The sequence below is a fragment of the Chinchilla lanigera genome, unplaced genomic scaffold, assembly GCF_000276665.1.
Source record: "Chinchilla lanigera isolate Chin_1 unplaced genomic scaffold, ChiLan1.0 scaffold00021, whole genome shotgun sequence".
Lineage (NCBI taxonomy): Eukaryota > Metazoa > Chordata > Mammalia > Rodentia > Chinchillidae > Chinchilla > Chinchilla lanigera.
Window position 1 is genome coordinate 12,901,356 of NW_004955422.1, and position 26,846 is coordinate 12,928,201.

Consider the following 26,846-nt stretch of genomic DNA (forward strand, 5'->3'; position numbering starts at 1 on the left):
AACTTTTTAAAAATTTTAAAAACTTTTTAAAAATTTTACTCTTACCCCCAAAGATTTCAAATTATAAAAGGAAATGGTTAGGTATCACACAGTGCTAAATCTGACATGGAGAATAAAGTAAGACCCAAATAAAATGAAGTCATTTACTAACAAGTGAACTAAATATAGGGCCCAAGCAGCTGGAGCTGGGAGTTTATATAATGTGGTAGCAGACTACTAAAAGTTCTTAAGACACAATTCACAGTGTACAAAGGAAAAGAAAACACTTTTGTTCTCATGCCATTATGTAAGATTTTAAAATCACTTTTCAAGCAAAATTAACTAAAAGCTACTCATATATTTCATTAAATTGAAAAAGACTTACTAGTTAAAAACCACACAATCTGAAATCTACTAAAGGCAGATCAAGCTAATTTAATTCTTAACACATATTTTAATAAACTTCATTATCACTAAATGACACAGATATGATTCCTTCTGATATCTTACTGATAACAGGACACATATTTAGAATTGATTTTGTATCTGCTAATTTCTCCTGAATACTATAGCATATCTTGAAAGAAAGTGACCAAGGTAATCAGAAATAGTAAAACGCAGATGCAATGAAGGAAAAATGCCTCTTGTGGGGCCAAACATTATAACCCTCGTGGTCTAATAATAAACTGCATATGTTTGTCTATTTAGAACTTATGAATGACCGGTATCACTGCCAGTTTTGCTCCTGTATTGGCTCCATTGTGCTGAGGATCGTAGGGACTCTATAGTAAGTATAAAAGATCATACATTCATTCAGGCTGAAATGAAAATGATTTATTCTCGAAACTATGAAACAATGAAACAAAACATTTTCCTACTCATGAAGGAATTTCTGGCATTTTGAGTCTTGGTGATCATTAGCTAGTCCCATAAACTATAGCACTTGCAGGTTAGGGCTACATTAATCACAATACTGTAGCCCTTGATCAGTATTTAGATGGAAATTTGTTTAATTCTTTAAATTCCCCTGGCAGTATCAACAGCAAAACAACATTACTCATTCCATATATGCAGGGGGAAAAAATTCAGGGCAGCCATGGAAACATATCTGAATCTTAAAATCATTCATCAGAGTTACTTTTTGAATTCTTGTAATTTTTCTAAATGCTGTTACAGGAGGTTATATCTTTAAATAAACTATTTCCCTCAAGGACAAAAGATATACACACAGTAATTATGTACAAATAACTATAAACACTTCTTCAACATTTAAAAACTTCTGTTTTTGCTTTGTTTTCATTTTGAGATAGGACTTTGTTATGTTGTTCAGGCTGGCCTTGAACTCACTAGGTAGCCCAGGCTGGCCTTAAACTCACAGCAATCTTCCTGCTTCAGCAGCTCAGAGTACTGGGATTACAAGTGTGTATCACCCCATCCATCCAAGCCTTCTGTTTGATAACCACTATCACAAACCATTCTTTCATGTCTTCTATTAAAACTAAAAAGTCAGATGCTTTGAGTATGAAACCAGTGGAAACTGGGCAAATTTTATGCCTCTATTTTTTAAATCTTTTTTAAAAACTCAAACCTAACCTTGATCTTGTCTTGATTTCCTAAATAAAGCAAACTTTTTCACTATACACACATACAAAATTATTTCATTTAGCAGAAAGTCACCATTTATTAAACAACCAAAAAGTAGCTGTCACCTACCTGTAGTACCGAGATTGTAGATATGTTGAACAAACAGTCTTTGATACGTGACTGGCCGACCCAAAATCTATTACTTTCACCCTGTATGGCTGCCGAATAGGATCCACCAACATAATATTCTCTGGTTTGAGGTCAGCATGAATTAAACCAAGACTTTTCAGTTTTTTCAGTGCAGTGGCCACTTGTTGAAGGATGGGCCGAATCACTTTTAGTGGCAGGGGACTGAATTTATTTTGTTTCAGAAAGTCATACAGGTTTTGTTCCAGCATCTCAAAGACTAAGCAAGTATGGTTACGGTGCTGAAAGCACTCATAAGCGCGTACGAAGTTATACTCATCAGCATTTTCCGTACTCAGTCTTGCCAATATGCTCACTTCTATTTGACCTTGACGCGCGTAAGAAGGGTGATTCTTCAAAATTTTGATAGCTACAATTTCATTTGTCCCTCTCTTCCAGCATTTAACCACCTGGCCAAAAGTGCCTCGACCCAGAAAATCAAGGACTTCATACGTATTTTTCAAGGAGCATAAGACTTCATGCTGTACTAACTGATAGTCACCTTCTCCGGTGGTACAATTCTGTTTTGATCCTGTGGTAGTTGTCACAACCGTCACTGGATTCCCCATGTTGGTTTGCAACATTGCAGGAAGTATGGACAACTCATCAACAATCTGCATTGCGCTGCTATGATTATCCAACTCCTCACTCTTGCGCTTCAATCCACATCGCTGGGGGCCTTCTAGGAAATGTAACCTCTGTCGCCAAGCCCCAATCTGAGGTGCCTCCAGTTGAGCTGGCCGCGCTTGAGCTGCTATGACCTTTGTAGCACCTGCGGGGTTTTTTAAAACAACAGCACTTGTCTGCAATGAAAAGTTGTGTCCTCGAAGTCTACTAAATGGTATCTTTGTCTGAAAAGCACTACCCTTCGTAGGAGGATGAGAATTTCCAAAGTTTCTACCATTCACATAGGTCCGTGGATAGTTTCTTTCCTGGAAAACACAACTGCTTGGCTCTACTTTGAGTTTCTTCACACTACAAAAGGCACTTGACTGAGTTTGATAAACATATGGTGGGTAGACCAAGACTTGTGAGGCCATACCTGCAAAAGAAAAGAAGGAAATATTAATGACATCATAATTTTCTCTCAATTTTAAATCTCAAGTAGAAAACTTTCCAGGGTTCAACCCATAATCTATTAATAATAATGTAATAATAATAATAACCCATTAAGACTTTTTCCCTTGAAGATAAAGACATTAATAATATCTCCATATTAGTTAATTAGTGTCGCAGTTACTTGGGGTATTTCAGAAGAATTGGGATATGGTCAGTGTGCTGATCCACTCAAGAAATATTTACTGAAGAGCTACAGTGGCCAAGATATGCCACAGAAACTGTACCAGCCATGGTCCCCATGGAAAGTATAGATCCCAAACTGTATACTTATGGCAAAAGTAAAGCTTTCTGTCAACAAATTAATATTTATGAACAAATGGAAAGGACAGGAAATTATATTACATAAACATAGTGTATAGTCATATTCCTTAAAACTAAAGCTGAAGAACTGCCTCAGAAAGAAAAAAATTATTATGCATTTCTTAAATGTGTATTTAAAAATACTGGTGGGGATTTTAACTAAAAAAGGTCAACAATTTCATGAACAGCTCATCCTAGATTCTATTTGCTAAATATACACTATTATCCTTTGATCTTACTAGGCATTATACTACAAAGACAACTTAATGACTGTCTACCCAGTTACCTTCACATTGCATCTCAGTTTGTATTTTATGATATGGACAGTCCTTTAAATGTCTTGCAAATAATAGTCTTTAGTCTTATATTTGAAAAACAGATTATTTAAAATCTTCTAGGTTCCCAGAAACCAATGACATTCTCCTTCTTTTAGCCCTATATCCAAAAAGGATTTGAGGTTAAGAGAGTAAAATTCTAAATATTCTGACCACAAGACCATTAAGTACATAATGATTTTTAAAATAATATTTACATACATATGAAAAGGAATCTAACATTTAACTAGAATTGATTTACATACTATGAAATTAACCCAGTACCTCCTGACCTGTGTATATATACTCAAAACACACACAAAGCAACCAATCCTTCATACTACAGCTAAGAAAGCCTGTTAGTTATACAAGTATTCAATGTACCATCCAAGTACCTGGCCTTCCACACAATATATAAACAAAAGTTAAAGCAATCACGTGATAAAATCAACAGTTTAATACTCCATGTTTTCTATTTGCACAAAACTATCTGAGAATTTCCGTAGTGGTAAAATCCTTATGTAAATGACCAAGTACACAAAAAAATCAGATAAACAGCATGGTGGCACATGTCTGTAATCCCAGCACTCAGGAGGCTGAGGCAGGATGACTGCAAAGGCAAGGCTGTCCCAGGCCCCAAGGGGAGTTCAAGGTAGATCTGGACAAGTGAGACCCTGTCTCAAAATAAAAAATAAGCAGGTAAGCCAAATACAGAAATTCTGCATGTCTCTTTATGTCCTTGGACATCTCCTCCTTGAATATTTAGTAAAGACCTCTAGATTTAGGTCAAAGTAACATAATACCTTCTTGCTAAAGGCTGTCCTAGGATGCACACAGTCATCAGTTATGCTATAGCAGAGTTGAGTTCTTACAGCAGTCCTTGTATTCCTCTCCTTTGCATGCCTGAATCGAAGTGCCCACTTACTGGTTGTTTAATAAATTTCAGATGGCTGGATTAACTTCAAACTACCTTCATTCTTTATAATTTAAAACTCTGTATAGTATTAATTATGTAGTCATCCACTATTTTAACAAATCATAACCATCAGTTGCTATCACAGTATGTATCTGTAAGTAAAAATAACAAGAGATACCTTGTATGGAGCACTTTAATAAATGTTTCTTTATAATATTTTATTTAATGAAAGTAATAACCTCCCACTTTTCTGTTAAGAAAACTAAAATCCAGAGGGACTCAGTAACTGGCCCAAGGTCACAAAGCTAAGAAAGTGTGGCAAAAGGAAAAGTAAACACATTATACTTGAGATAAATGTCACAAATCATATCTCCTTCAATTTCCTAAAAATTTCTTGTGTGCTATCTACCACATTCTAAATTGACTTGGCCTTGGTAAAAAATCAGCTATAAAGCCTTACTAAAAGCTGGGGAGGTGACACACCACTATAATCTCAGCATTCTTAGAGGCTGAGGCAGGAGGATAACAATTTCAGGCCCATTCTGGGCACCTTAGAAAGACCCTGTCTCAAAAAAAACAAAAAGGGCTAAAGGTATAGCTCAGCAATGAGGGCCCTAGGTTCAATCCCCAGTACTGAAGAGGGAAAAAAAAACCCATCAGAGCCAGGCCTGGTGAAACATGCTATAATTCCAACTTCTACAGATTGAAACTGAAGGAATCCAAGTTTGAGGACAGCTGGGCTACACAGCAGGTTCAAGGCCAGCCTGAACGACACAGTGAGATCTTATTTCAAAAAAGAAAAGAGCCAGGCGTGGTGGTGCACGCCTGTAATCCCAGCACTCAGGATGCTGAGGCAGGAGGATCACTGTGAGTTCGAGACCAGCCTAGGCTACAAAGTGAGCTCAAGGCCAGTCTGAACTGCACAGCGAGACCCTGTCTCAAAAAGACCAAAAAAAAAAAAAAAAAAAAAAAAAAAGAAAGAAAAGAAACAGCAAAATAAAAGAAAAACCTTATTAGACAAATTAAGATAATTTAAATCAAAATCCCCAGGTTCCAAACCATCTAAAATCCCCTAGTTCTAAAACATCTAAATTCATCTACTAAAAGGTCACTGACATCTATTCTCTAACTATACTCAAAGCACTATGTATGTATACACAGGACAGCTAACAGAGTTGTACTAATGACTTCTATCACTTTACTGAAAGGAACAGTTAATGATTAATTATTTGATCAATCTTGCACGTCTCTACTTGTTTTCCTGAGAAACCACTTTGAAGATATCAATACGTAATACAACAATCATTGTTAATTTCCTTCCACTTTGTCTGTAATTCAGTATTGTTTGTATTGTTCTTAGGCTGTTTTGTAAATGGATGTCTGTCTGTGAATATGTTTTCCTTCTTTCATTAATTTTTTTTATTTTTTTGTGGAACCGGGGATCAAACTCACGACCTTGTGCTTGCTGGGCAGGCGCTGCGCCGCTGAGCTAAATCCCCAGCCCTTTATCATTCTTTTAATGAAACAAAACCACATTGAAATGTATCAAACTCACTAATACACTATTGTGAGGTTCCTCAATGTTATCCTCAAATTTGCCACTGCTGACTCTCTTAACTTTCAAATCATTCGTATATCCCACGCTCAATGACCAAAAAGACAGATGATGTAATTCACAGGTAAAAAATTTAAAACAGCTATCATAAATATACATACTAGTGGTATGGTGCTTGCTTCACATGCATGAAACTCTAGGTTTGATCCCCAGAACCAAAAATAACCTAATAACCAAACGTACTTGTGAAAGCAAAGGAAAGCACGAATTCAAACAAGAAACAATGAATACTCTGGAGGAACCCTGCATTTAGTGCTGATGGAAAAGCAACTCAGCAATATTTAACAAACTTGCAAATGGATCTATCTTCTGACCTAGAAATTCAAGTAAATGAAATACTGTACAAGAATATTCCCTGCAGCTGGGTGCTAAGCAATACAATACTGCAAATAAACAAAATATCCATCAAGAATCTACCAGTTAAGGGTTGTGGGTGTAGCTCAATGGCACAGTACCTGCCTGGCAAGCACAAGGCCCTGAGTTCCATTCCAGGTACCAAACAAAACAAAACAAAAAGAATACACCAGTTAAATAAATCCTGATATATGGTAGTCTTTTTAAAAGAATGAGAGCTATACTCTTCTTCTTTCCTTGACTGTTAGTGGTCAGAAGTCATAATTGGAGATGCAACAGCCATCTTGGAACCATGAGGCAACAAACCAGACGACAACCCAGTACACGAGGCATGGCGGAACATGCTCTTTGCCAGGATGGAAAGAGCCAAGGTCCCCAATGACATCATTAGCACGGTATACCCAATTCACAATCTGGGGTGTCTCTTGAAGTCTGATGGATGAGGCTTGTCAGTAGGATGAAATGAAGCAGGAATTCTGAGAGTCCTCATATAGCTGGGATCCCCTAAGAACATGACATTGCAACAGGCCATGTGGTTTAGCAAAGACGACCGCAGCTCCTTCAGATACTATACTATATAAAGCAGTATTTGCTCTCCTTGGTGGGCCAGCATCACTCCAACTCTCCCTATCTTCCAGGAAACTCTGGCATCCTTCCTTGTACCTGCAGTGGTCTCAGTGGCACTAGCCACAGCCTTGAGCTTCCCTACAGCCCACTGACACATAGATGGCAAGAACGGCTGCTGCAAACCATGGCACTTTGGAGGCAGTTGGTGATGTACGTGATAGTGGCACTAGACTGACAACCTGCTTCTTTGACTAAGGTTCAGTCTACAGAATGACCTAAGCTCAGTGCTAAGCCCAACGCCACGCCCCACTGGCCATTATCCTCTCCCACCTGCTCTGTGCCCTGAGAAGGTTCTGGACACTTGCTGGGCCTGTTATCTCGTTTCTCAAATGAAATATGGGATCATTTCCAAGCTCCCCGTCTGACAGTTTTTTAAAAAATGGTCTCAGTGCTACAACCCTAACTCTAGCAGTAGTAGAACACCGGCCTAGAATTTGTGAGGTCCTGGGTTCCATCCCCAGCACCACATACGCTCACACGTGCCACAAACACCATGCATAAAACTGTTCAAAAATCATGTGTCACTCTATCAACTGTGGGATACACTGACTGGTGACTGTTTGGACTAACAGGCTCTAGCAAAGGTAATACTGCATGACTGATTTTCAAAGCCAATTCAAAAAACTACTTGCCTTGTTTCTTAAACACAAGTGCTTACAGTGCTGCGCCATCATGTGACAAGTCTGACCACTGTGTGAGGAAAGCACACATGTAGGTACTCAGCTCTTCTGGTGTATGCGTCCTCTCAGCCAGTGCCAACATGTAAAGAGATTCTGGCTGGTTCTGTCTCAGCCACTGAACCAACCCAGTCTTTGTCTCTACACACCAGACGGCAGAGGTAAGACATCCTTAGTGCCTGTCTGAACTCCTCACCACAGAGTCCAGCCTAATATATGGTAGCTGCTTTACACAGTATAGTATCTGAAAGGAAAAAACTTTATTTACTGTTTGTATGCCCAGATTATTGAGATGACACTGTTTCGTAAAAAAAAAAAAAAAAAAAAAAAAAAGACTCTAACAAATGTGTATACTTTACAATAGTTACTATCACATGCTTAATTTTAAAGGGATAGGACATACATATATATAGGCATAACCACTGGATATCTGTTGATACATAAAGAAATTGTGAGCATCTTTGCCTTGAAGAGAATAACAAAAATACTGGAGCAATAAAAAGATTTGCTTTTCACTCTGTAACTTTTTTTACCATCTTTAATTTTTTACCCTGTACATCAATCACCTGTTGGATGTTTTCTAATCTATTAAAATGTATTTCATACTTCGGAAATCTTGTAATCTAAGCAACTACTTTGAAAATAAAACACAATGTACTAACCATTGTTACTCTCCTACAATCTTGTTTTGAAATTTTATACCATTGTTTTTATTGTTTATTTTTCTTTTCTTTAAAATAAAAATAAAGTTTAAAAAATAATAATAATAAAGAAGAGGGTTGGGGATATAGCTCAGTGATAGAGTACTTGCTGAGCAAGAATGAGGCTCACAGTTCAATCCCCAGCACCATCAAAAGAAAATAATCCAGAAGAGAAGAATATTGTCAAGGATATAAGTAAAATGAGACTAATCAAAAACTATTTATTATAGAAGTTTGACAATGGATACACAGGTATTCATAGCCCTATTATGTCTACTTTTGAATGTTTCCATTTTTTCCTTAATAAAGTTAAATAAAGAAATTAAACCGGGTGTGGTGGCACACACCCGTAATCCCAGCCCTCAGAAGACTAAGGCAGGAGTCACCAGAAGTTCAAGGCCAGCCTCGGCTACACAGTGAGTTCAATGTCAGCCTGAACTGCACAGCAAGACCCTGTCTTAAAAAAAAAAATTTTTTTTAATTAAAGAAAATAACAAATATACAATTAGAACTTCATCCAGAAAGATTGTGAATGAGTAGACCTATGGTGAGGTCTAAGTTACAACCTCCCATGGCCATTTTGATTCACAATAAAATATGACTGGTCTGTAAAAACAACAGCAAAACCCTGGCAAATTCATTCTACCAATTCAGGGGCCTCAAGTTTGAATGTGAGATGAAGGGCCGGGAACAGGGTTAATACACACAACTTTAAGCCAATCCACACCATGTTAAGGTATTGCTGTATTTGAACAAAAGCTGAGATCCTAGTAACTGACTCAGAGAAATTAAAGAAAATGCTGTAACCTCTGAATCCTGCTGTTCCTATCTTTTCTTCCTAAACATGCCAACCTAGAAACCGAACAGTCTCCCCAAGGGCCCCAATTTCAGCCAACTAACGGAACCTTAGAAAAAGTCATTATTACTGGCCACCCAATTCTTAGTCACTGTGCTCTATGGCAGCAATCTCAAAGAAGACTTTGGAAAATAAATACAACACGATTGTCACATAACAAACATGCAGCACACTAGAAAAGATGAAACTGGTGACAGTGACAACATACTGTAGGAAAGAACTGTAAATTACTAACTTGACTACTGAAGTGCCTGCCACATCCCAGTATTAAGTCTAACCCTTCTCCTACCCTCCATGAGATAAATTAATGTCCTGACAAGAATAGCGTATACCCAGTGTTTACGAATATTACACAATGTATATATCCAGGAGTTACTCAAGCCCACAGAGCCCCAAACACTTTTTGGTGTAATCTATTTCCTATTATTTTTCAAAGGAATATATACTGTGCAACCCTCTATAGCTGTATTATTCATGACCTTGTCATCTGTTCTTATCAGCTAACTGAGGAATGAAGTTTTGAAATACTATCCTTTCGTAAACTAGAGCTGCCTATAAAATATCACTCAGAGGACAGTGAAGACTCCTGTTAAAGCAGCCATTAAGCTTCAGGCTTAATCATTTCAGGTGCTTTAACATACTATGTTCTGAATGTTTATGTACCCTCGAATTTTGTATGTTGAAACCCAAAATCCAAGGTGATGGTACTGTAATAAGAAGAGCTTCAGGTATGGTGACACACGCCTGTAACCCCAGTTACTTGGGAGCCTGAGGCAGGAGGATTGCAAGTTCAAGATCGACCTGGGTTATACAGAGATCCTGTCTCAAAATAAATAAAAACAAATTTTAAAAGCTGGGGGTGTAACTTAGCTTAGCTAAGCTTCCTTAGTGGTTTACTAGCACATGAAATGCCTTGGCTTTAATCCTGAGTATCTTGCCAGAAAAACAAAACAAAACAAAACCGTGGGGCTTTTGGGAGGTGATGCGTTCACAAGAGCTACCTTCCCAGGAATGGGATAAAAGGGGCCCGAAGGACCTTGTCTGCCCCTCCCACAGGAGGATCACAGCTAGAATGCGCCACCTTTGAAGCAGAGAGCAAGAACAAACCAGACACTGAATCCGATGGTACCCTGATATTGGGACTTCTCAGCCTCCGAAACCTTAAGCTCTTCATAAATAACCCAGACTAAGGGATTCTGAAATAGACCAAATGTACTAAAAATATAGGCCTTACTTTCCTAATCCTCTAATAAACTTTAAGTACCATCTGAACTCTACCCAAATTGCTCACATTTTACAGTTACCAAACCATCAGCGGGTGATACTGACACTGACACCCACAGTCATGGGTCTGACCACTACAACTAGTTCCTTTCCTATAATTATGCCTTCTGAAAAGGGAGAGAAGGAACAGAGAGAAATATTTTGCTAACTTATTCAATTTATTAGTTAACATGGAATTTTAAAATCATTTTGTCACTGTCGGGCATACATATCACATATGTAATAGGGTTCTATTAAATATATTGACATCATAAATACATTTAGTAAAAGGCAATAATGCTTTGTATTCTCCTTTCTCAACTTTTTTCTACTCGTTCAAATCTCCATTTTAAAAATATTTCCTCTTCAAAAAAAATTTGGTGATATACATATATAACACATATATAATATATATACCAACATATATATATAAGAATAGATATATAGATAAGGTTTACTGTTCTAACCATTTTAAGTGTATTGTTCAGTGGCATTAAGTACGTTCACAATGTTGTGTGATCACCGACAACGTCCAATCCAAACCCTTTCCTCTTTTGGTACTAAAACCCTGTACTCATGAAACAATAACTCTCTATCTTCCCTCTTCACAACCCCTAACAACCACTATTTATTTTCTGCTCTAGGAATCTGACTATTCTATTCTATACCTCATTAGTGAAATCAGGTATTTGCCTTTTGTGGTCTGGTATAATCTCCTCTTGGTTCACTCATGTAGCATGTGACAGAATATTGCTTCCTTTTTAAGACTGAATATGCCAGGTATGGTGGCATACTCCTGTAATCTCAGCATTTGGGAGGCTGAGGCAGGAGGATCACTGTGAGTTTGAGGACAGCCTAAGGTATCAAGTGAGTTCAAGCCCAGCCTAGAGTGCATAGCAAGACCCTGTCTTACAAAACAAAAAAACAAGACAAACCAAAAAAATATTTAATAATATTCTATTGTATGTATATATCACATTGTGTTTATAAATTCTTAATACTGGGTTGCCTCCACCATTTGAGTATTGTGAATAATCTTGCTATGTGGGTAAACAAATATTTCTTGGAGATCTACCTTTCAATTGTTTCATGTATCTATTCAGAAGTAGAACTGCTGGCTTGGACAGTAATTCTATTTTTAATTTTATGAGTCACCACCACACTCTTTTCCATACCAGCTCTACCACTGTACATTGCCACCCGCAGCACAAAAAGTTTCTGATTTCTCTAAACTCTCACTAGCACTTCTGTTTTGTAGCAGTCATCCTAACAATATGAGGTAGTATCTCATCGTAGATACCACGTGTCATCGCAGAACAACACATTTTTAGTTAAATCACACACACAGACATTACAGACTACAGTCTGTGCTGAACACCAGAAAGAAGCAGACAAAAAATTGAAAAGCAGTATATAAAATTCAGTAAACATGCTGGAAAACAAACTAGGGGCCCGGGAAGGCACACAGGTACAGGCACTTCCTGACCTCCCGGCTCTCCACCCCACTCCTTGTCGGGTCTTTACTTGGATTTAGTCATCTCACACAGCTTCCTTTCCCTTCCTCACCTCACACCTCGAGATCTGACCTGCCCAGACCAGCACAGTCTGGCACATTTTGTCCTCAAAATGTCAGTCTTTTCCTTTGACCGAACATCTCTTTCTAATTATCTTCCACCACTCAAAATCCCAGTATTCTTGACTAACTTCTAGTTCCTCTCACAGAAAGTAGTAAGATTCAAAGTTAACATTTTTCTTATATAATACAAAAGGTATTTATAAAGATGTTAAGCAGCAAAGAACCAAAATTCTAAATCTGACTACAGCAGTTCTCAATTTCTATCCCAACTCATTTCAAGCATGATGAACTTGCAAGAACTGAAGCATTCTAAGGGGATGTAGCATTCGTGCAAACTTTTTCAAAGCAAAAGCCCTTTAGGGAAGGCGGCCTTCACTAAACATTTTTATGGGCAAATGAGTAACTAAACTTTCCAAAAAAGCAGCTTTGAGCACTATATTGACTTTCAATGATCCAAAATGTCACCAGCCCCTAGGAACATGTTACTAGCTACCCACAATCTCAGCCTAGAATGCCTTTTTAAAAATAAAAGTCACCTACTTCACCTAGTAGTGGGCCAAAGAAAAACTGGGCTGTTCCTAAACTACTTTTGCATTGCTCACAAACTCTAACACAGAATTCAGTGAATAAAGTCTCAAAATACTCCATAACTTGCATTTTCTCAAGCGTCTCATCTTTTGTAGGACACTGCAAACATCCACCTTACCACAGTTCTAATTTTTGGACTAATAACTATATCTTGATTTCACAAGACAGGCAGTCTTTTCACTTGAAAGTAATCAGTGAAGATAAAGTCATTAAGGTGATAGTACTGTCTGTAACGTAGTTTCCTATAAATAACAGATGACTACACCAGGTTGGTTTATCCACGAAGATTGTACCTTACTGAATATAGTCAGAAAGAAAAAGTGTTACTTTTCTGAGTCAGAAAATATAATTAAGGCCAATAGTGCATGCGGGTAATCCTAGCACTCTGGGGGGATGAGGCAGGATGACAGAAAGTTCCAGCCCAGCATGGACAACTTAATAAGACTCTGTCTCAAATTTTTAAAAAAAATTTTTGGGTGTTTTGGAAAACTACTACTCGCTATGTAGTTCAAGCTGGCCTTGAACTCACCATATAGCACAGGCTGGCCTCAAACTCACTGTCATCCTCCTGCCTCAGTCTCTTCAAGCACTGAGATCACACGCATGCACCATAATGCCCAGCTAAAAAAACTTTTTAAAGAACTGGAGATATAGCTCAGAGAATAGGTGCTGGGTTCAGTCTCCACTACCACAAAAGTCTAAACAAAAACATATTCAGGTCCAGCGGCCCACAGCTATAATCTCAGCACCCAGGAGGAAGACCAGGAGTTTGGGGTCAGCCTGGGCTACAAACCAAGACCTTATCTCAAAAAACAACAACAAAAATTGTAATTAATCAGTGGTAACAAATATTAAGGTATCAATAATGTTTCTTTCAGTAATTATTTTCTGAGATGAAGGTATTATTTAACAATCATATTAAAACTTCATTCCTATTTCAATCGAAAAATTCTCAACATTTTGTAGAGGCGTAAGAGGTCACTTTTCTTAAGAGCCTTAAAATTCCTGGCCATACACATGTAATCTGATCTCCTCAGAAGGCTGAGGCAAGAGGACCACAAATTTGAGGTCAGCCTGGACCCTGTCTCAAAAATAGAGGAAAAAGAGTTAGGGATGTAACTAAACATCACACTACTAATTTAATTATACAGTGAGTGATTAAAGCTGTGAATCAGACAACAACCGCGGTACCTCAGCATTTGTCATTAATTGGTTCTGAAAGGCCTGAATAATACCAAAAATGAAAAAGATAGCAAGCCACAAGGCAAGGGACGTTGACAAGTTCTAGCTTGTGCACCTACCTAGTATCAAAAAACAAGGAATACCAGGGCAAAATGCAAAATTCACATGAAAATTCACTCAGTTCTTTTGCAAATGGGAAAGGGACCAAGAGATGGGCGGGGGTTAAAGCATTAAATTTTGCATACTATTTTTCAAATAATCAAGTAGTTTACCCAAAATCACCCACTTTTTTCTTTAATATTACGAAGTTAAATAGGCCTGTGTTACATATTGTACGGACTGAACTGGTGACCAACAGTATGGTTGCCCATCTAAAATGAGAAAGGAAGTTCTTCACTAAAGAGAAAAGAGCTCAGTACGGTGGTGTCAGCCTCTAATCCCAGCTACTCAGGAAGCTGAGGCAGGAAGAATGCAAGTTCCAGACTAGCCTGGGCAAGTTAGTGAGATTTTACCTCAAAAAAGTAGAAAGAGCAATGCTGCCTGGGTTCATCTGACAATATGGTGAGAGAGGGAAGAAGGGATGGAGGGAGGAAGAATGCAAGGAAAGAAGAAAGGGAAAGTAAGCAACCTAGCTGCTTCCAGTTAATAATTCCCAAGTTTTAGCCATGGAATGATCACCTGTGAATTTATCGAAATAAATTTTTTTCAGTAGTGAAGCTTAAACCCACACTAAACTACATCCCTACCTCTTTTAATTTTTGAGACAGGGTCTTCTTGCTAGGTGAGTGGGCTTGACTCGAATCATCCTGCATTAGCCTTCCAGGGTGCTAAGGTTACACCCCGTTCATCATGAGAATTGTGTAATGCTTTATTTGTCCCTCAATATATTTCAATAGTTGCACACCCACATCCTCTAGTTATTCTCCAAATGAAATGCTAGAATCTCCTTCAGGAAAACAAACATAAAAGAGGAGGAAAACTTCACCAATTATAGGTAGAAGACTATAGACCAAAAGAAGAATCCCAAAGAAGACTAAAGACCTAAAAATCTGAGTCTCTAAATGTCTCAAAATGCTTATATACACCCTGGTCAGCCTACACAGAAAAAAATTTTTTTAGAAAATTTAAATTTTGACCCTTTCAGTTTAAAATTCACCCTACACATTTAACAAATTAATCATCAACTCTGAAAGAAAAGGTTTTCTTTCAATACAAAAAACATTATGAGAAGGAAAAAATGACAAATTTTGATTTTACTAAAATTTAAAACTTTCATCAAACAATACTAGAAACAGAAATTAACCTTAGACATGGGGAAGATTTGCAAAACACTTCACACAAAAGACCTAAAGTCACACTGTGTTCATCAAAACTTAGTAGAAAAATGTGTAAAAGATATCAACAGGTGATTCAGAGAGGAAATACAGACAAAAGACTTTAAGCAATACTTTAAGCAATACTGAAAAATAAGGCAACAGGAACTCTTGTACACTAGATAAAAAGTACAATTACTTCAGACAGCAAGGCTGAAGATGCACATGTTCTATGACACAAGTCTTCTGTCTAGGAAGATGCTCACAAGTACAAAGAATTAGGAAATGTTCACTGCAGCACCCTATGTGGGAAAAAAAAATAATAACCTACAGAACAGAAAATGCCTATTACGTCTTATTCATATAATACAACCCAAATGCCCATCAACCAAGGAATGGATAAAAAAAGACATGGTCTTTTTATACAATGGAGTACTACTCAGCCATAAGAAGGATAAACTAGAGACTTTTATAGGTAAACACATGTAACTCAAGTCCATACTCATACGTGAAATAAACTGGACACACATGTGTAAACATCGTATTGTCTCCCTAGTGTGAGAAGCTGAAAGAGGAAATAAGATCCAAAATGTACAATAGGTATTGTAAAATGGGAAGAAACTTCAAAAGGAAAGAGAAACTGGGATGGGGGAATGGAGAAAAGAAGGGAAAAGAAAAAAGACAAAAAATATATATATATAAAAGATAGTTATAGTTCTAATTTCTCTTAGTTCATTAAAAAGAAAGGTTTGTGCCAATATTGTCTGGACAATTAAATGCTGATATCTTGTACTCTGAGTAACTAATTTAAGGATAACAATATGCAATATATTAACCATTGTTACCCTCCTATTATCTTGTTTCAGTAATAAATTTTATTTTTTCCCTTTAAAATTAAAAAATATATTTATAAAAGACAAAACATGGTTTACTACAAATACAAGGCAGACTGCACTAGAAAGTAAGTTGGTATAAAGAGTAGCTCCCTCATCAACCAATTAAATGCCAATATTTTTAAAAATTATAACATTCACAGGTTCATCTACCAGTATTCTGTGCAGGAAATTACACTGAAACATTTCACAGAAGAAAGAAACACGTTCATTTAAATAAACTACATATATAACAGAGCTTCATAAACTGAGCCTACTATCTGAGATGCCGGCCAAACATTTATTTGAAAATACTTAAACCTTGGGTATTTTCCAGCAGTATTGTGAGCAAAGCATCTGGAGAATGTGTTGACTATAACACAAATCAGCATGTTAAATAACAAGCTTTGTCTGACTTAGCAAAACGTTACAACTTTTAGAACAGAAAATGACCTGCTGGACATTTATTTCAAAGGTGCTAGAAATCACCCTACCAATACAAACATGTACTCTAATAAGCATAGAAAAGAGATTACTCTTGCAAAAGTGGATTAGTTCCCTACATTTAAAAAAAGCTAACTATAAAAATCAAAAATCAAACGTGGATATACTGATAAATACGTTAGCTAAAAGTTCAGTTCTCTCTCCTGAAGTGAACTTAAGATTAGCAGTTAAAAATTTTAGTCTATAAAACCTGAATTCAAAAGAAAAATCTTTACTTAAATTCTTTATAAAATGACCAAGATCTACCAATGGATTGTTACAAAAAGTGAACAGCAGTAACTCTGGTTATGAACAGATCCCTGAAGAAAAAACAAAATGCATTACTTTTTTACTTTATAGGAAAGTCTGTCCCACAAGAACCATCATGAAACTGTTCTTGTGTTTGTTTTGTTTTGTTGAGACAGACTCACTACATTGCCCAGGCTGACTTCAAATTTCTGATGCTCCTGCCTCAGCCTCACAAATGGCTGGGACTACAGGTACGTACCACTGTGCTTGGTGAAACTTTTATTTCTTATCTTTAAAATCTATGTAACTAAATTTCAAAGGCAAATAGAAGTATTCCAGATTAAAAAGACAAAGATCTTTCCCAGCATTTGGGAAGCTGAAGAGGATTGTGAGTTTGAGGCTAGCCTAGACTACAAATCAAAACCTTGTTTTAAAAAAAAAAAAAAGGCAAAGATCAAAAGATCCTTATCAAGACCTTTCACTCCAATCTATCTCTGAAACAACACAAAGCAACAGATGAAGTAATTTACTAATTTGATCAAATGTCCACTCCTGACACTTCGATTTAAAAAAGGATTCTGCCGACAAATACATTTTTGTAAGAGGTAATGATCAAACTCTCAAATAAACATTTATAAAATCAAAGGCCAAGACCTATAAAAATTTTCAATAGTACAGGCTACGCTAAACAATTCTTGTAAGATTCTCATTGTGGATTCCCATAGTATAACATTCTACATTTGCACTTGACAGAGAATTGTCACTTTAAGGTAATGTATATAAGAATTAAAATTCTAAAAAAAAAAGTAGAAATGTCAAACAATGGCTGTTACCCCCATTTCTCACATACATGGGTTTTTCATTTGTAACAGTGAAAAGCATAAGCCTAATTACAATACTTTCAATTTTTTCAAAAGGTTTACTATAGACATTCTGAAGCTTTCAAAATGTAACTGGAATAAGGTGGGGCACGGTGGCACATGCCTGTAATCCCAGCACTTGCGAGGCTGAGGCAGGAGGATCTTGTGAGTTCGAGGCCAGCTTCAGCTACAAACCTCAAGGCCAGCCTGAACTGCACAGTGAGACGCTGTCTCAAAAAGACAATATATATATATATATATATATATATATATATATATATATAAGATGTAACTGGAACAAAAAAAGTTGTCTGCCTATATTTTCCAAATTCTGTTAAGATCCTATATGGTCTTGATGTACATTATGTTGTTAATTCAAAATATATTTTCCTACTCAGATTTTAGTTCCCACACACACCATGTTATTTAAGTACCCTTTTTAAGGAACTTAGTGAAGAACTTTCAAAAACTTTCCTAATGTAGAAACTTGTAAATTTCAGAGCTTGTCACACGCATCTTGTCAACTGAAGACGGCCTTTCACAAAAGCTTCAAAACCCAAGACGAACAACAGGAAGAACACAAATGGAAATACGTGAAGGTTCTCAAAATAATACCTCCCAGAAAGGACACTAAATTCTTAGAAATCTATTAGATCTGCTTCTGTCTGGCTCTAACTTCCTCTAATTATTAACCTTTTAAAGTGACACAAACTAAGGTTGTTTGCAATAAACTGCACACTAAAACCACAATGTGACATGAACTTAGAAAGGGTCACATAAACATTTCTTCTACTGTAAGCCTCATAGAAAATCTGAGTTTGTTTTATATTAATATAAAAAGTCACACTACTAATACATGGTACTAAAAATAATACTCACCAAAACTATACAATGATAAGAAAAACTTACTGCTTCAGATTTATAGGGCTGAAGAGATTTCTAAATACATACCAACATCATATAAAAAATTTAAAAGATATTTACAAAGTCAGTTTGAAGTAGTAAGTTCGAAAGTAAGGGTAGCCACTGGAATAAAATTTTTAAAATTAAGCTTAACTTATTGACTGAAAATGCCTACAAAATAGTTATAGTTTACTGAAATTTATTCTCAAATAATTAAAAACTCCTTATGGACCAAAACTGACCTTCTGTCATTTTTTAGATGTTTGCACAGATCTGCAGATGCAAAAATAATGACTACATAGTAATTTTACACGATGAATATGCCAAACAGTTATTTTATAATAATGTTTACCATTTAAAATGTCGTTTATTCACAGAACCCTGCAAACTGACTAAATAAAAATTACTACTAAACCACTCAGAGGGTTGGAGGAAGTGCACATGTACTGACCTTTACACAGGAAATAGATCATCTGCTAGAAGTAAGGGAGTTGGGAAAAGAGCAGGGCTTTGAGAACTCAACTGTGTAACAGACACTTAAGTATGTGGTCAGGTATCTGTCAAGCTAATTAATAAATATGCCAAAAAAACCCCAAAACAAAACAACAAAGAAAAGGTAAATTAAAGGGCTGGAGATTTAGCTCAGAGGCACAGCACCTGCCTGGCAAGTGCAAGATCATGAGTTTGATTCCCAGTAGTGGGGGGAGCCAAAACAAAACAAATAAATATGCCATACTTTACTTGGGTGTGGCTGCACACACCTGTGATCTCAGCCACTCAAGAGGCAGAGGCAGGAGAATCACAATTCAAGGCCAGCCAGATAAGACACTTAGCAAGGACCTGTCCAAGAGTTAAAAAAAATAAGAAAGGCTAGGGATATGGTTCCATACTGCCTAGGTTCAATCCTCAGCACCATAAAAAGGAAAGCGGGGGAAAAAAGCCATACTTTAAATAGGGTACATAGGCAGAGTATAGCATGTCTGCATTGGCCAATTTTATAATAACATATTTGATTCCCCAATGTCTATTATCCCACTCTAATGGATAGAAGGCCAATAGACTATCATCTCAGAAATGAAGAATAGTTCTTATACTATTTTATATTTTAAAATATAACCTTTCCCAATACTGTTCTGTATTCTTATAAATTATGAAATGACATATTTCATCTTCCAATCCAAACAGCAAACAACTTCAAGCTGGATACACATACGAAGAATAGCCACTAGAAAGTCAGGCGTGATGTGCACCTGAGGCCAGAGGATCATTTGAACCCAGGAGATTGAGGCCAGCCTGAACAACACAGTGAAAAAAACAAGTAAAATAAGATTACCACCAAAAACATGCTAGGGTTAGAAACGGCAACTTGCAAGGCAAATACTTCAACAATTTTTATTCAACACTACTAGGAAACCAATTATATTACAGTCTCAAAACACCCTAAGGGGAGTCTCCATGTAGAATTCAATTTTAAATAATCACATGTAAAAATATCAAACTATCACCAAACTGCCAACTTTCATTACAAAGATTGTATTATAAGCAGTTGTAATGAATACAACATAATACCTGTCCTTTGCACACTTCTATCTGGGGATATAATGCAGTGGTAGAGCATTTGCCTGGCATGTGTGAGATTCTATGATCTATCCTCAGCATCACAAAAAAATTACATATTTTATTTATGTAGATGAAGTTTAAAACTAAATCCATTTCATACAGTGGGTTCAAAGTAAATTACAGCTAGTACCTTCAACTTTTTGGGGGGAGAGGTTTGAGGCAGGGTCTCACTACGTAATTCTGAACTTAGTATGTAGCACAGGCTAGCCTCGAACTCACAGTGATCCTTCTGGTTATCCTCCTGCCTCAGCCTCATTGTGCTGGGATTACAGGTGTGAGCCACCAAACCCAGTTACTTCAACATTCTTAAAAGGACCTTCCAAAATGTTTTCAAGTATTATCTTCTTTCCATAGGTTCACATAAGAATAGTTTCAAAGCCTCTGTATTGCAAATTTAGGAAAAAGAAAATATAGGTAGAATAGGCAAATCTAACATAATTTTCTCAGGCACTATGAGAACTGTGCCAGTCCAGAAAAAAAAAAAAAAAAGAGAAAGAATAAGAAAATTGGGTTATTAAACATATGAGATAGGACTCTCTCTTGACTTAACATACAGTATGTTTCTCTACAACAATTATCTATCAAACTGGTTAGCCTTGATAAAAAAGTGTATCATAAAATAAAATTGATCAAGTTTTTGTTCATACTTTAAGTGACCTTTTTGGTTTTAAACATTATAAGGAAAGTAGCAAATATTAAAACTGTAAGGTGAATACTTTGGTATTTTAAAATTATTTATTTAAATATTTCATATTTAATAACATGAAGAAGCCTAAATGGCACCTATAATCCCAGGCTTCGGGGAGACTAAGACAGGAGGATCACAAATACCAGCCAAGCCTTAAACAGTGCTATATTTAAATCACTGATACATGTACATAAATACAAAATTTATAGTACTTGGCTAATTGCACTTAAGACTTGCTCAAAACTAGGACTACGTGCTACTCACTTCACAGCATAGTAACTTCCACTTTGTGGACGTTCAAACGTGTACTGGATACAACAGTATTCATACATACACCTTATTGTTTCATCTACTGTAAAAAATTCTTTTTTGTGTGTCGTCAGAGTCTATGATCCAGCTACAAAAAATATTTAAAGCACACTCACACGGGTTACAAATGCAGTATTTTTGAACTCATATTATTCTTATCTAACTTCATATTCAAATTTGAAGCCACAATTAGTACTGTATTCTGCAATTACTTGTACTGTCTCCACCAAGCCTGTCCAAAACATGTTTTTGTTTCTTTAAAAATGTAGTAAAGCACAGCACCACAACTATGGGCTACAGGGCAGCATAACCTGAAATTTTCTTTGTAATTTTATGTCTCTACTCATTAATCTCACAAAAGTTGTAGTAAATTACATAGTTAAAGTCTTCAGAATTATTAATTTAAACTATACTTTAAAAGTAATGTCTTTAAAAGGCAGGTTCAATTTTCAAATGTTATCACTCTCACTTATTAACTATTTAAAACTGTAGCATTATATATCTAAAGTCGTATAGTTTACCAAACCTACAAGATCCTTTGTATTATTAAACAGATAACATTCAATTGAAACATACAAAAATGAAATTTTTAGTCCTTCATATAAATGCTTAATAGAGTACAACATTTTATAAGTTACTTCCTGCAAACATTTCAAAGCATATTATTTTTAAAAGCTCTTAAAATATTTTGTATAAATTCATGAATAATATGCAACAAAACAGGGGAAAATTAAAGAATTTAAATATAAATGTCTTGTAGGCTGGGTATGGTGCCACACACACCTGTAATCCCAGCACTCAGGAGACTGAGGCAGGAAGATCAGGACCTCGAGGTCAGCCTGGGCTACTACGTGAACTCAAAACCAGCCTGGACTACATGGCCAGGCCCTATCTTACTAAACAAAACAAAAAACATCTTTAGCAAATCACATACTTTGTCATTCCTAACATAGAATAACTGGCTACTTGAATGCAACCAAATTACATATTTTCTATCAAACTTTAAGATAATTTTCTTGGTAACCTATATATAAACAAATATAATAAACAGCTACAAAATTTAAAGGGGTAATGACTCAATCTATTAATTCAATTACTTTAATGCCTATCATAGCTAAACAATTTTTTTCTATTAGAAAATGTGCTCCGATATAAATGGGGCGGGGGGTTATGCGGCCCCCCCCCTGGCAATCCTCTACTTTCAAAGTGACCAAGAATTAAGAACCAGTTTTAAGCGGGGTATGGTAGCGATCCCTGTACTCCCAGCACTCATAAGGCTGAGGCAGGAGGAACACAGGAGTTCAAGGCCAACAGTGAACACAGTGAGACCCTGTGTCAAAAAAAAAAAAAAAAAAACTATAAATGACTCATTTTAACAGCAATAGTATGTGCTATGCTCTTCATGCTTATAACTTCAGACTAAGCTTATAACATAAGATTTTTTTAAATGATACTAAGAGATTATCATCCCCAAACTTTACATCAAGGAGAAGTCTTTCAGAAGAACAAAAATACAAGAAACACAGGAAGGGAGGGATGGAAGGAAAAAGAATGTGAAAACTGAAGTCAGTGATGGCAAAAAGACATTACCTCATTAGACACCATGTAGCAAGTGCCACCCATCTATTCTTATCCTTTACTCTTTCCCTCAAACTACCACCACTTCTCACTGACTCTAACTAAGGGAATTCTGGTCTCTACCAATGTGGGCATCGAACTCAAAACTGATTTTGGCCTCCCACAGCCAGTCAAACCAAACAAACTCTACTTCTGCCCAGCTTCTCCCACCTTACCTACCTCAGTCTCTCACAGGAGCAAAATTTTTCACTCTTTTAGAAAATTAAAGAAATTGCCCCACTTAAAGTTATAGAATACATTCAAGATTTTAAAAAAATACTGTCTTCGGTTTGTTAAATTACAAAGACTTTCTTTTGAAAAATGAGAGTTTACTAAAGTTCTGACTTAGTATTAAACTCCTACATATAAGAGACAAAGAAAATCTGCTTTGTGTCTTAACTATCCCCAAACAAGAGCCTTTCTTAAACATGTAATATCATCAGTACTCATCTAGTTCTTTTAATTTCCACACAAGTAAGATCAAAGGCCCTAGGTCCAAGCATAACAAGCAGGGTCTCAGAATCAAGACAACATGTCGCCTTTGTTTAGTGACATGGCCCAAGTATGAACGGAAAATAGCACACTCCGATTAAAAAAAAAAAAGCTTAAGGTCTACTGTGACAAACACTGTAAAAAACACATCCTCCAAACAGCTATTATACCTTAGCCCTACCATGACTAAGGTAAGTTCCAAAAGAATAGCTATGAAGCTATAGAAAAAGCATACTCAATTCTTCCCTTCAAACCACTTCCAATTAAACTAAGCCAACCCAAAGAAGTAAACTGTACTTCCCTAAATTGTCCACACAGTGCTCTGCCTACCCTAACAGCCTCCACTTCCACTCCAAAGACATACCCTTATTCAAGTTATATTACATGCTTCAAGATAATTAACAGGGTGTAGCTCTTAAGCAGCTGGACCCAGAACCAATAAAGACATTTAAAATAATTCTCATGCCAGGCGCGGTGGCGCACGCCTGTAATCCCAGCACTCGGGAGGCTGAGGCAGGAGGATTGTTCCGAGTTCGAAACCAGCATGGAATACAAAGTGAGCTCAAGGTCGGCCTGAACTGTATAGCAAGACCCTGTCTCAAAAGCACCAAAAAAAAGGAAAAAAAAAAAAATTTAAAATAATTCTCCCATCTACCCCTTACTGGGGACTGAACTCAGGGCCTTTGTAACTAGCTATAGCCTCAGTCCATTTAAAAAGAAAAAAACCCAGAAAATTCCTGTATACTTATATTTGTATCATATACAAGCTGCTCATGACAAAGCTTCTAGCAAAAGTTTGTTCTGTGTTCCCACAGGGAAAAATAATACTACATCCCAGTTAAGGTGTAGAGGAAGAGGAATGCCTTGAAAAAAATAAACAAACAGTGATAGAGTCTTCCATTTTAACAAAGGTCTAGTAGTCTGTCTTCAGAAGTAACTTCCAAGTTAAACATCCCACATTGTAAGTCTCAACTTTGGACATTAGGAAATTAGGACAGCTGCAACCCACAAATTTTACAACAGGAATATTTATTTTGGCAGCAATGATATAACCATCTATCAGGTTATTCTGTGTCATCTAATAGACGTGAAGCATGAACAACAACTTGTAGAAGTGGGGTTTTTTGGAGACAGGGTCTCATGCTGTAGTTCAGGCTGGCCTTGAACTCACTGTGTAGCCCAGGCTGGCCTCAAACGTGCAGCAATCCTCCTGCTTCAGCCTCTTGAGTGCTGGGATGTGTGCCACCACACCGGGGCTCTAGAAAGATGTTTTGAATACACAGAATTTCAAAATTCCTTAGAATAACCTTAAATGGAAGTATTACCCTGACATCTTTTCATATCCAAACTCAGGTAAAGCTTCTACTGTTGAATTAATGGAAACTACATTTTTATGCCTCTCTAAATTAACCACCCATAATGAAATTCTATTCTACTTTATTATCACATCCAACCAACTGCTACAATGAAAACACCAGCAGATAACTTCCCTTACCTGACAAAATAAAGTTAATTTCAAAGTTCCCAGAATAAGTGATTTTAACATTCAAATGGAAAATAATAAGCAAAAACCTATTCCATTTAAATGCATGCGAATCAGGTTTGGGGAAACACCACTGCCATATTGTGAAGGTTACACTCTTCCCTTCCTCTTTTCAGTATGCCTTCAGTGTCCAAATTATGAAATATTTAAAAACAAAAGTTCAATCCAAAAGTTCATTTGGTAACTGCTGCCTTTCAAAAGTTGCAAGAAAAGCTGCTACGGGTGTGCTCAGTGGTAGAGGGAGCACTGGCCCAGCATGCTTACATCTCCAGGTTTGATTCCCAGCACCATGAAAAAATAAATACATAAAAAGTAGCCAAGAAAAGAAAAAAGGCTTTCAGGACTCTGCATCAAACACAAACAGCTGCGTGTCAATATCAAACTTGCTACAGCAACATAACTTTGTAATCTGCAGCCTATTTTGTTGGTATTCTATGACAGAACACCCAAAAAATTAAAATAGCATGATCCACAGTTCCTTTTCAAGCATGTTTACAATAATTATCTCATAGGAACCATCCACTTTAATGTGACTTTAAAACCCCATACCCAGAAGCCAATGACTGGTTTAAAAACATAATGACTAGTTCAGTGGAAAAAGTATTATGACAATAAACTAAGACTGCCTCACCATGTTATGATCTGCTTGCCTAATATGTATGTTTAGCTACTGCAGTCAGCAGTGTCCAAATATAAATTTAAAACATTTAATGGCCAGTACTGTTCTCTAGATCATCTTACCTGTTTAAAACACTTTTTTAATCTATGGCTCGCCATAAATATTTTTTTCATAGAAAATATAGGGGGGAGGGGGGTGCCTAAGGAACAAATTTTCCCATAAATACAACAATTAATGAAATGTTCAAAAATCACAAGTATTTCCACACATCTCTAACACAAATTTTAAATGAACAAAAAATTAAAGAAAAATAAGCCTGGCACAGGCTATGAATTATATTTCAGAAATAAGATAAGCTATACTTTATAAGCACAACTGTAAATATAGCAAGATCTACACTGTTGATTTAAAAGTAAAGATCTGGTTGACTGGTTAAATTTTAATTACTGAGAAATTGCATGAGGGCATAAAATAACCAATAAAACTATAAAAACAATTTTTTAAAAAGGTCAGTCATATTTTGTTTACTTAAAATACTAAGCTTAATCATGGCCTATCTAAACCTTATCATAGCTCACTGTATAAAATTAGCACTGCACTTGCAAACATAAGCAGAATCTAGACTTAAACATATGGTGAGATCTGCCCAGCTTCTGAAATATTAAATGTGAATGGAGGATTGAAATATGTCTTGGGAAACAAACAAAAACAAACAAACAAAAAAAAAAAACACCCATCGATCCTGTTTAAATTTTTCACCAAAAATCAAAAAAGAAGTCTGTTCAATAAGGAAATCTCTAAAAATGTTAAAGTTCCCATCCATTAAAGTCTTGAAATTAAGCGAAATAGCTTGAATATAAGTACTCCCACTTCAAAAGCTACAGTTTACAAGTAAATACCTAAAATAGAACACCCCCCCCAAAAAAAACTCGGCCAATCTCCAAACTAGAAGGTACGCCTAAGCACTGTTTTACCAGCTAACTTTTCCAGCTCCGTACCAGGGACATCAAAACAAAGTTGACAACAGAACCACCCAGAAGCCTTCCCCGTAAACTAGACGATAATCGGAAATCTGAAAAACTCTGCCGTTGCTGATCGAAGCTCCTTATAAGCAGCGAAGTGACAGGTGGAAAAATAAATCCCCGACCAGGCAGGCCGGCGAGAGGTTGTGAAAACACGGTTCCAGGACTGAACGTGTCCCGACTCCTCCGTAACAGGTCCAAGGTAATTGACGCACACAGCCCGCAGCGCAGCTCCTCCAGCCCCGATCAGACGGTGAAACGAGGCGCCTCCCCCGTACACCCCGCACCCCGCAAGCCACATACCATTTTAAAACAGCCATCTCCCCCGCGACAGGAAAACAGACATGGTCAGCCCGGGTCCCGCCAGCGCGGAGCGGAGGAGCGGGCAGCGAAACGGGAGAAGCCGGCAACAGCCCCGC

At 36.8% G+C, this 26,846-nt stretch overlaps 1 protein-coding gene across 2 annotated transcripts in view; it reads right to left on the bottom strand.

The window, feature by feature from the left end:
• Hipk3 (homeodomain interacting protein kinase 3) overlaps positions 1 to 26,839 on the bottom strand; it is an 86,414-nt gene extending 59,575 nt beyond the window's left edge. The window contains exons 1-2 of one of the 2 annotated variants that reach the window (XM_005384160.2): positions 26,731 to 26,839; positions 1,693 to 2,791 (exon numbers count right to left, since the gene is read on the bottom strand). In XM_005384160.2, coding sequence (XP_005384217.1) covers positions 1,693 to 2,789 — 1,097 coding nt within the window. In that variant the 5' untranslated portion in view covers positions 2,790 to 2,791; positions 26,731 to 26,839. Of the gene's footprint in view, positions 1 to 1,692; positions 2,792 to 26,730 lie in introns of those variants that run through there. The other variant, XM_013513979.1, reaches the window with a different exon arrangement.
• Positions 26,840 to 26,846: the final 7 nt, after the last annotated feature.